Below are 12,325 nucleotides of genomic sequence, written 5' to 3'. Positions count from 1 at the left end.
CCATAGGCCAAGCACCTATTCTGATCCATTGAGTCAGAAGTCACAGTTTCTTCATTTGAGGAATTTGCATTCACATTGACCAGATAACAATAAAATCACCAAAGGAAAATGGATTTCTTTACTCAGAAAACATTTCTTTATGTACCTAGCACATGAGAGAACCCCAGATATATCTCACATAGTCCCTTACTTCTGGAAAAATTACCAAAGCAGTTATTCAATTCCATAAAAATTTATCAAGCACCTACTATGAATCAGACACTATCCTTCATCCTAAAGATTAAAAAAAAACTGAGAAGAAAATTGTCCCTGGAGTCAAGAAGTTTATATACTCTTGGGGAGGATATAAAATGGACAAAGATAAGCAAATACAAGTTAGGGATCTCTGAAGAAGGAGAAAAGTAAAATGAAAGTTTGCAAAAAGGTGAAAGGTCAGTCTTAGTGAAGGGAGGAACAGTAGAGAAGCAGAGTCAAGACTAGAGTGGGAAACAATATCAAAGAAAGTTGCCCAACTAAAACAAACAGGCTGACTTGGAAAGTCATAAGAAAAACAGGTAAATGTAATGAAATGGACAAGGATAGAGAAGACACTGTTTGGAAGACTTTGCTTGAATGCCAAATTGATATATTTAATTTTGATATAACTCAACAAAGCAAATATTTATTAATCATTTTATTAACAATGCCTGCATTTTAAATCCCCCTGCTATGTTCAGAGGACTATATTATGTGCTGGAGGAGACCTAAAGTTTATGACAGACACAAATCCTGCCTTAAAGAATTTTCCAGGGTCAATCTAGCAATATAGATCATTACATGCTATAGATAATATTACATAAGTGGGTAAAGAGATTTACAAAATAAAGTGCCATGTGAAAGCTGAAGAGAGAGGGTATTTTTAATCAGGAAATGAATAAAGGCATCATGAAGGAAGTAGCATTTGGTTGGGTTTAAAATGAAGAGAAAACATTTGAGTCGAAAAGAATAGCTTGAGAAAATCCAAGTCTTATGAATATAGTGGATTTTTCAGGATACAGAGAGCCATTGAGTTTAGCTAGATCAGAAAGTACACAAAAAGACATGACATTAAATAATTCCGGAAAGAATAGGTTTGAATTGAATGCCAGACAAAAGGTTTTAAAAACTTGCTTTCTGAGCCACAGAAATTTTTGAGCATAAGAGTGACAAATCCAGATCTGTGCATAGAAAGAAAACAACATAATATAGAGAAGCCAGAACACCTGAGTTCAAGACCTAGACAAGTCACTTTGAGCCTTAGCTTTCTCCTCTGTAAATTTATACTTCATCTTGCAGAAGAGTGCTTTTTAAAACATATTTGTGTGTGTATTTATGTATGTATATCATGTATGGTATGAAGGATGTGGTATGAAGCATGGGGAAGACTGCAGTCAGCAAGATGGTGCACTAGATAGAGCCTTGGGTTCAAATAGGGGTTCAGATACTTGTTGGCTGTATGACCCTGAGCAAGTCTCTTAATCTCTAACTCAGTTTCATATGTAAGATGGAGATGACAATAATATCTCCCTCACCTATTTGTTATGAGGACCATATGAATAACATTTAAAACAAACCTTAAATCACTATTTAAATGCTAGTTATTATCACTATTATATAAACTCTTATTACCAGCTGTTGTAGTCTAGGCATTTGGTAATAAGAACCTGTCCTAGGATTATGGCAGTGGGAATGGAGGGGGGGGGAAACAGATTGAAATATTGCAGAGATGAAATCAAAAGAACTGATAAGTAGATATGAAAGGTGAAGGAGGGTTTTGGGGGTGGCTAGGTGGTGCAGTGGATAAAGCACCGGCCCTGGAGTCAGGAGGACCTGGGTTCAAATCCAGTCTCAGACACTTAATAATTACCTGGCTGTGTGGCCTTGGGCAAGCCACTTAACCCCATTGCCTTGCAAAAACCTAAAAAAAAAAAGATGAAGGAGGAGAGAGTCAAAGAGTTGCATGAATCAATGGAAAGTGTGTCCAGGGGGCAGTGGTGGATAGAGCACCAGACCTGGAATCAAGAGGATCTGAGTTCAAATTTGGTTTCAGACACTTAAAAATTACCTAGCTGTGTGACCTCAGGCTTAACCTCATAGCCTTGCAAAAAAATAAATAATAAAAAAAAGAAAATGTTTCCCACTTGAAGTGGCAAAACATGTTTGCATACTTCTGTGACTTTGGGTAAATTACTTAATCTCTCAGGGACTCAGTTTCCCCACAGGGAAAATAAGAAAGTTAGAGTGGATGACCTCTGATGTCTCTTTTCATTCAAGAGCTATGATTCCCTCTGCGAATACCAAAACTATGAACATGAGAGACAGATGAAGTAACAGGTTTAGGGGGAAAGATAATGAGCTGACTTAGGAATAGACTGAGTTTGAGGTACCAGAGGGAAGATCCAGGTGACTTTACACTCAGAATAGCTGAAAATGAAAGTCTGGAACAGAGGAAAAAGGAAATGATGTTTATAGCACTTATAATAGAACTTGAAAGTTTACAAAGAACTTTAAAGCCTTCAGAGATGAATTATTATTATTATTATTATTTTATATATGTGGAAGCAGACTGAATTTAAGAAACTTTCTTAGGATTACACAAATATGTTTCTGAGAAAAGCTAGAAAGTTTTTTCAATAATCTAGAAATTAGGGGTGGCTAGGTGGTGTAGTGGATAAAACACCAGCCCTGGAGTCAGGAGTACCTGGGTTCAGAGCCGGTCTCAGACACTTAATAATTACCTAGCTGTGTGGCCTTGGGCAAGCCACTTAACCCCATTTGCCTTTCAAAAACCTAAAAAAAATAATAATAATCTAGAAATTAAATGATCTTTACATATCTGACAGTATAGAAGAAAAGGATTATATATATATATATATAATGTTTTTGTCTCTGGTTATATATGTATGCTCATGTATGAATATATCCATATGTATACATACATATGAGTATTATAAACCATTTTATATTTATATCAATATATTTTGATCAGTTATGTCTGACATTTTATGATCACATTTGGGTTTTTCTTGGCAAAGATAATGCAATAGTTTGCCATTTCTCTCTCCAATTCATTTTATAGCTGAGGAAATTGAGGCAAACACACAGTGATCTCTCTAGGGTCACCCAACCAGTAAGTGTCTAAGCCTGGATTTGAACTTAAGAAGATGAATCTTCCTGACTCTAGGCTTGGTACTCTAGCCATTGTTCCACCTAGTTGCCCATATTAATTTAATATGTAATATTTTATGTTATATTTATGTTATAATAATTTATGTTATATTTCTATATGAAAACTATTTTAATAGCTTCTCACTCTTATAATCCTATGTATTTTAATTTCATGTATTTAAAAACATTATTCTGACATGAATACCACAGACTTCACTAGGCTATCAAAAGGTTTCATTTTTAGTTACTTGGTTATTTCAATCATGTCCAATTCTTTTCTTCCTTTTCACTTCAATATTAGCCTAAAAAGTGAGTGAAGCAGATAGGATTGGAACTGGTGAGGTATAGGGGAGAATAGAATAGATTCAAAATTGTGATAAGTTAGTTGGAACATGGTATTTATGCTTAAGGTGGCATATTGGGGAGTGAGGACATCAAAGTAAATGAATATGACATACCCTTCATCAGAATTTAACCATATTTTTTAGGGTAAATCATAGCTGAATTTAAGACACAGTCTAGTATACACCTTGACACCTATGGAGAAAGAATACTAACTCTGAATTCATATCCAGAAAATGATATACTTAACCTGTGTGAACTTGGACAAGTCACTTAGCTTCTTTGGGACTTGATTTCATCCTTTATAAAATTAAGAAAACAGGACTAGATGGCCTTTGAGGTCTTTCCCAATTATAGAATTGTGTGTGTTAGGGGAAGTATTTGTATACTCATGTACAACACTCATACATCCTCTCTTAATGAATTAGTTTTTACAATATCTGATGACTTAACGTGGACAAAATTCAGGTCAGGACTAATGCCCTTAGTGATTTTCCAGGTCCTGGAAGCATGTCTGTATCCTTGAAAGCTGAGGAGACCCCTACTTACTCTCCTCTTCTTTTTTCCCACAGGGCTATTTTTCCTGGTTCTTCCACAGCTTATTCATGAAGTAAGTATTTCTGCACCCTGAGTTCTGGCTGAAGGCAAGGTGGCACAGGGGGTGAGAGAGGAGTGGGCAGGGCTATGCTGGAGTCAGCTAGAGGTAATTGTTAAAAATATGGCATGGGTACTTATACTTTGGAAATTAGCAAATGCTACTAATCCAAGATTTGATTTAGTGTTTGGTTGATTGTTTAATATTAAAAAATTGATAGGGGCAGCTAGGTGGCACAGTAGATAGCACACCGGTCCTGGAGTCAGGAGTACCTGAGTTCAAATCCGGTCTCAGACACTTAATAATTACCTAGCTGTGTGGCCTTGCGCAAGCTACTTAACCCCATTTGCCTTGCAAAAACCTAAAAAAAATTGATAGAGAAAATATTAATAATGCAAATTAACCTTAAAATTGTATTGTGGTTGTTAAACATTTCCCAATATACTCCTGGGAGTAGGAAAGGTAATTTAGAGCTTCCAGCCCTGATCAGCTATGTGTAGTTCCCTGTATCATGAGCCTTTTCTACTTGGGGCATTACTGGGTAGGAAATAATTAGTTTATCTGCTCTATTCTGTACCTCATTCAGCAGAACCTCAGAAATAACAGTTTCTTCTCTCATATTAGCCTTAACCAGCTTCAATAACATCATGAACAGGAAATTCACATCAATTGTCCATCCCTTTCTTCCGATTCTGAAGACCAGGGGAAGGAAATGATGGGAGAAGGAATATATGATACCTATTTGAAGACCAGGGGAAGGAAATGATGGGAGAAGGAATATATGATACCTATTTGATTACCCTATCTACAAGCATTGTCATTGTGGAAGAGGAAATAGGCTTGGTCTGCTCTGCTCCAAAGGGCGGAACTAAACCTAATGGATGGAAGCTACAGAGAGACAGATTCTAACTTGATAGAAGAAAAGGCTTCCTAACAACTAGAGCTTCCTTGAGGGGGTGGGATTCTTAGAAAGATTTATCACTCATGAGGAATGTTATAGAAGTGATTCACAACTAAAAGCCTATCTTCAGACTTCTGGCCAAGATGGGGGAAGAGAAGACAGGCAGAGTTCTAAAGTCTCCTGATCTTTCCCCATCTATGACATGAAACAAAAGCCTATGTTCTATACCAGTACCCTTTGTCTTTGTATTATTTCCCATTATCCTCTTTCTAGCTTATTTGTATAGTTATTTGCATATTATCTCCCCCCCCCCCCAAGACTGTGTGATCTTAAGAGCAGAAATTGTCTTTTGCCCTTTTATGTATCCCATTGCTTAGACCCAGTGGCTGGTACATAGTAGCTACTTAATAACCATTTATTGACTGACCTATTAATTCATCCGCAGCTAGATGGGTTTCACTAAATACCCTCAGAAATCCCTTCCAGCTCTGTGATTCTTCCTGTCCCTGACCCTCCTACATCCCCTGGAGAGATAAGTTATGAATTTTCCCCACACACACACTATACATGGGGGAAAGCACTAGAATGGAACTGAGAGACCTGGGTTTTTCTTTTTGCCACTGTGATATTTTGGGCAAATCCCTTAACCTCTCTGGACCTCATTTTTCTTATTTTTAGGAGTTCTGAGATTCCTTTCCAGCTCTGAAATTCCATTATCTTATAAAAATCTGGGTCCTTGTACATGCATATCTCCTTCTTGGACTGTCTCCTATCAATCCATCAATCTTCTTTCTTACTCTCCTGCAAAACGCCATTCAAAACATTTTTTCTCCCCTTTTAAGATGCCCTCCAAGTACCAATCTTCCTTTGTATCTGGTTTCAATGACAAACACACTGAACATATTTGCCCTTCTTCATATTTTCTTTGCAAGTCCTCTTAGGGTGTTTTTCATTAGGGTTCATTTAAATATCATATTGTCAATACCCTAAAGACAGAGGCTATGTCTTTGCCTTTCCCATTTACTGGATGCCTAACAGGACTGCCCTTGTCAGATAGTTTCCCTTAAAACATGACTTTGGGGCGGCTAGGTGGCATAGTAGATAAAGCATCTGCCTTGGAGTCAGGAATACCTGGGTTCAAATCTGGTCTCAGACACTTAATAATTACCTAGCTGTGTGGCCTTGGGCAAGCCACTTAACCCCATTGCCTTGCAAAAACCTAAAAAAAAATGACTTCTATGAATCTTTCTATCTGGACTATTGAGATAAGGATGTGGGGTTCAGAACCAGAGCCCTCTTCATGTTTTCTTCCCTTGATCCTAAAGATACTCTCTTGTCCCATGGGAATTTGTGTTTGCCTGCCTTAAAAGATGACCAATACAACATCTCCAGTCATCTTGATCCATATCTGACCACTGCACTCAGATGACTCCAGAGGAAAAAGTAAGGCTAGTGACTTAGCACAGTCCTCACCCAAGTTCAATTCATGTGCTTGACATGGCATCACCTCTCTAATGTCATGGTCTTCTTTGAGAATGAAGGACATACATCATCATATCATCTTCACAACCCATGTAAAATTAGTAGATGGTCTTTTGGAGTTGTTGATCAAAAGGTACCTTTCTATGACCAATCTGCTTCTGAACATGTTGGAACCTATCCAGGCTAATCCTTAGACAACAGATGATCAGTCATCTGTCCTAAACTCAGAATCGTAGAGTCATTATCTTGCCACAGTAACTATCTTGCTACCAAAAAAGGCATCAGAGTAGTATTTTAGTGGAAGGTTGCATTGCAAATAAAGTTCAAGCTCCTTAACTTGGAACTAAAAGATGATAGCATGATTCGAAACTACCTTTCTGTCACTGTTCCCCTAAATAAGAATTACTTTCTGGCCAAATTGAATTCCAAGTTCCAAGCTTTCTTGACTATATCCTTCTTGTTCTCTATCTCCCGTTAGACTACTAAAATTCCACCTATCTTTTCAAAGACCTAGTTTACATAGTACCTACTCCATGATCAAACAAAAGTGAGCTTTTCTTCTTAAATACTTTCTTAGGACTTTTTATCTTTCTTGCTGCACTGCTGTTCAGTGAACTCATTTTGGTTTTCAAGGCAAATACACTGGAGTGGTTTGCATTTCCTTCTCTATTTCATTTTACAAAAGAGGAAATGAATTCAACAGAGTTAAGTATCTTGCAGATCACACATCTAGTAAGTAACAGGCCAGGTTTTAATTTATGAAAATGAGTCTTCCTGATTCTAATCTGTCACTCTATCCACTGCACCATATAACTGATTCTCTTGTACACTGTATCACATTTTACTTTGTATTTTATTTGCTTATGTCTTGTCTCTACTATAAGTATATTTTTGAGAATAAAATTTATATCTATTTTCTTTAATATCTTACTCAAAATGCTTGGCACAGGACCTGGGAACATAGAAGGTACTTAATGTTTGCTTCCTTAGTGCCTATTAACATCATAAGAATTGAAATTAGGACAGGAATACATACTGGGACAATCTTAGTGTCATGGAAGACAAGTTCTTTACTCTTCTCCTAAGCCATTTCTTGGTACCTGAAGCAGAATGCAACACTTAAAAGATTATAGGGTCTGACCCAGTATAGTATATGGATGGATTCCATTATGTCTGATCTAAAGTCCCATTGTTTGCAAGAAGTCTTTCTGAGTCTTCCTTAATTTTTGAGCCTTCCCTCTGAATTTACCCTTAATTTATCATATATCCTCTCTCTCTCTCTCTCTCTCTCTCTCTCTATATATATATATATATATATATATATATATATATTTAAACATATATCATATATATATATATATATATATACATATTTTTTTGTACATTGTCACACTGGTAAAAAGAAAATTCCTTAAAGATGAGGGATGTATTTTGTGCAATTTTTGAATTTTTTTGTATTCCCAGCACACTTGAATAGACTCTTAAATAATTTTGTTTATTTATTTATTGCTACATGATTGACCCAACTGCCTAATCTTATTGTCACCCAAATCCATACTTAGTCCAACAGACAGAAGGCTCTCCAGGAAGCCATCCTTGGGTTGGGTTTGGAGCCATTCCCATTGCCAACAAAACTATATCTCTCATATTCATTCCGTCCCAGCACTTCCTCTTCTCTTCAGTAATAATGTTCTCCAATAATAGAATCATAGAACCTAAGATTCTGAAAGGATTCTAGAGGTCATTTGATCCAGTAATAAGCTTCTCCATTCATAGAATCACAGTGCCCAAGAATTCTGTTTAATCCCCACTTAAACACCTATAGCAAGAAAGGGAAAATCTTTATTTTAAGGCACAAGTATTTCTATTTTAGGATAACACCAGTTGTTAGAAGATTCTTAGTTTGATGTAAAAATAGTACATAATTTTCTTGAGAGGAAGAATATTTTGTTGTTGTTGTTTTTGTTCTTTATATATTCAGTGTCTAGCACTGTGCCTGGCCATGTAGGAGCTGTTTAATAAATGTGTGTTGAATTTAATTTAATTGAAACCTGCCTTCTTATGACTGGCATCCTTTTCAGGTAGATATCCCCATAAGGTTAATAATAGTATCTTTTTAAACCAATCCACGAGGATTTAAAAATGCTTTTTGATGACCTACTAATTCTTTCCTTTGCAATTAACTTTTGACCATACCAGTTTCTGAGAAAGGTCCTTTTGTGTCTCTCCTAGGAAAAAGGATCTGGTTAAAAAATGTGGAGATGATGCCGAAATGTACCTCAATTTCCAGTTATATATCATTTGTCTATTCCTCCTTCTTTGTGTGCCCTCCTTGACTATCATCCTTCCTATCAATTACTCTGGGCCTCTTCGGGGTAAGAAGAGTCCAAAATCCAACATTCTATTAGAGTTGAATTTTGCCTCTGGAGGCAAAAGAACACTCCCTCCAATTATCGGAGAAAGGGCTTGAATAAGAGTCATCTTTTATGGCAGTGCGATTTAGTAAGGAGAACACTGAGCTAGAAGTCAGGAAGCATGGCTTCTTATTCTAGTTCTGCTATTAATATACTGTTTGATATCAGACAAATCATTTTTAACTCGGGGTTGTCTCAAGTATCTCCATCTGTATCATGGGGAAATAACTGTCACTTATTTCACAGGGATGATAAAAATAAAACTGCATCTACTTTGGATGGATAGTTGAAGACAATTTTGAAAGTAAAACTACTGTGTAAATGGAATTGTTTTTGTGATTTCTATGAATCTATTGTCAACCCAATATAAAAGCACAAGCATATTAACTGAGTACATTCAATAATAATGTTGTTGGAATAGAAAACACACATTACCAATATAGAATAAGTCTTCTGTGCAAAACCCTAACAGTTTGCTTAGAAAATAATCACTTTTCCCTCAGTTTCCACTTTTTGTTTTAAAGATTAGCTCTCCCTACCTTGCCTACCCTATCCTACCACTGAACTGTTTTCTTTAATGGAAGCTTTAACCTATTTCATTTCTGACCTGAGTCAATTTGCCTCTCCATAGTTAGCCAGGTGGCACTCTATCTTCATCTCCTGAAGGCTCACTATATCATGCTTTTCATTTGATTGACCTTAGCCCAACTGAAACTCAGAATTCTTGTGCTCACCATCTTCAGCATCCCCAGTAGCAGGGATTAAAAGTATGCATGACCAAGCCTGACAGTTCCCCCACTTCAGCATTTACTTATCTGCCAGTTAAATATTTATTTTTCCCTAAAGTTTTACAGTCTTCCTACACATTGAACTTTTATAACAATAAGTCCTACCATTGTTGTCAAATAGTTATTTTTTATTTTTTTGAACCTGAGATTTAATTTGTATTATGACCTCTCAGAATCAAAACTTCATCAATCCAGAGCATCAATTTGGCTATAAACTCATAGTTCTAGAAGGTTCCCTTGCTCAGTGAAAGGTTAAATGAACATGCCCATGAAAGGAGTTACATAGACAGTCTGAGTTAGTAGAAGGACTTGAACTCAGTCCTTCCTAATACCAAGGCCAGGCCATTATCTACCATACTACATTTTATATATAACCTTAAAATAATTAATTTTGTACAAATGTAAAATGATAGGAAATAATTTTAAAAAGGGAAAAAACAGGGTTTTTTCTATTATAGTAAGATTAAAACAAATTAATCTGAGTTTTTAAAAGTAGTTTGAGCTACTAGTCACTTTTGTTATTTTACATAATTATTGCTATTAAATTGTAGGTTGAGGAAGCACAGCTTGTAACACTGTAAGGCTAGAAAGAGCCATCCACATATCCAGAGAGTTAAAGAGTATAAGGAAAAAAGAGCACTGGGTTTGGATCCAAGGGACCTGGGTCCAAATCTTAACTCTCTATTTGCTACCTATGAAATCTTGAGAAAAGCCCCTTTTCCTCTACACAACTTCATTTCCTCATCTGTATAATGAGTATTAGATTATATGAGTGGAGTCAAACTCAAATAGAAATATATTCCTCATATTGACTGCAAATTAACTACAAATTAACATCATTTATCTTATGTTCCCAATTCCATTTTAAATATATTCAGCTGCACTGAAGGGTTTTGTAGCTCATTTGTGGGGTTTGATATTTCTATTCCCTTTCTTTCCCTATGACCACATGAGAAAAAGACCTTTTATTGTCCCAACAAATCCATGATTGGTTCATATATCCTCAGAAAGAAAGAGTAGGACCATGGGAAGGTAATCCAAAAAAGTTCTAGATAGTCAATGAGATGTATGAATTCCTAGAGGCAAGGTTACTAACAAATATTATTCTTTTTCAGAATCAGAAAGTCATTTCAGCCGTACCACCATTGCCAATCTCGACAAAGAGTAGGTGCCATTGTATTCTTACCTCCTTTCTGTCTTAGCTAGAGAGGGGATAAGCAGGGAAACACATCAGTTATATTGGGCATCAGTTATCCTATGTTGAGAGGTCTGCTCTAAATGAATATATACTCTGAATGAAATTAATGTACAGGATTGGAAGCTAGGATGTCACTGATTTACTGAAGTTAGTATCATTTGACTTTTCTGTACCTAAGTCTTCCTAGTAATCTGATGGCTAAAAAAACTAATAAGATGGATAATCAGTATCCAGAAAGATCTAGATAGGCTAGAACTCAAAGTGAAATGTAAATTCTTTGTATTCAAACACCAAGTTAATAGCTTCTAAGGCAAGCTTACCTAAAATGTAGTATTAAAAATCAGGGAGGTAGTACTTCTTATATAAGCTGCCCTGGTCACACCACATTTTGTTCTGGAAATCATATTTTGAGAGGAATCCTGTTAAAGCTGGAGTGAGCCTAGAGGAGATCCATGTTGGTTAAAGGATTGGAAACCATGATATATGAAGATCTTTTTGCCCTGCTTGATGATCATCCTACCATAGTCAAGAACTATGAGAATCTAGGGCAGCTAGGTGACACAGAAGATAGAGCACCAGCCCTGGAGTCAGGAGTACCTGAGTTCAAATCTGGCTTCAGACACTTCATAATAATTACCTAGCTGTGTGGCCTTGGGCAAGCCACTTAACCCCATTTGCCTTGCAAAAAACAAAAACAAAAACAAAACCTAAGAACTATGAGAATCTTCTAGGTTGGAGAAACTCAGAATATAACTTTCCCCTGCAAAGGATGAGTGGATTTCAAGAATGAAGTAAATACATGTTAATGAGGATAGGGGTGGGGGATAGGAGAGAAGGAAGATATGAAAAGAATCAGATGGGACAACTATCTTCAAATATTTAAAAGACTGTTATGAGGATGAAGGAATCACATTTATTTTGCGTGTCTTCAGAAGACAAAACTGAGACCAATAGGTGGAAATTATAGGTAGTTCAATTTTAGCCAATTTTATTTTAATTGTTTTTTACTTTAAACTTAAATACAAAATGAGAAAACATAAGAAAAGACTCATAATTATAAAACAATAAATTTCCATTTTGAGAGTCTATATAATAAATACTATACATGTTCAAAATTATCCATCTTTTCTTTGCTTCCATGTAAGGTTTTCTTCAGTTTTCTGCTTTGCATTCTTTATTTTCTCCCCTCCTGCTTTCCTCCTCAAACTGCTAACAATTAAGCATACATATGCATATATACATACACTTATACACTTATACATATATAAATGCATATACACACATACACTCAAATATAGACATTTCATAAATATATATATATACATCTGCATAGATACATAGATGCACATACACATACATATTCATATATATCTACATATTTGGTTTGTGTATATATCTCATTTTTATAACATTTCCTGA

At 36.0% G+C, this 12,325-nt stretch overlaps 1 protein-coding gene across 1 annotated transcript in view; it reads left to right on the top strand.

Moving 5' to 3' along the window:
- Positions 1 to 12,325, top strand: part of TMEM63C (transmembrane protein 63C) — a 104,673-nt gene that overhangs the window by 46,761 nt on the left and 45,587 nt on the right. Inside the window, exons 6-8 of the mRNA XM_074236274.1 lie at positions 4,101 to 4,138; positions 8,739 to 8,881; positions 10,824 to 10,872. Of these exons, the coding sequence (XP_074092375.1) occupies positions 4,101 to 4,138; positions 8,739 to 8,881; positions 10,824 to 10,872 (230 nt within the window). The remainder of the gene's footprint in view (positions 1 to 4,100; positions 4,139 to 8,738; positions 8,882 to 10,823; positions 10,873 to 12,325) is intronic.

Source organism: Macrotis lagotis, chromosome 4 (genome assembly GCF_037893015.1).
Source record: "Macrotis lagotis isolate mMagLag1 chromosome 4, bilby.v1.9.chrom.fasta, whole genome shotgun sequence".
NCBI classification, from domain to species: domain Eukaryota; kingdom Metazoa; phylum Chordata; class Mammalia; order Peramelemorphia; family Peramelidae; genus Macrotis; species Macrotis lagotis.
This window is presented reverse-complemented; position numbering and strand designations above follow the sequence as displayed.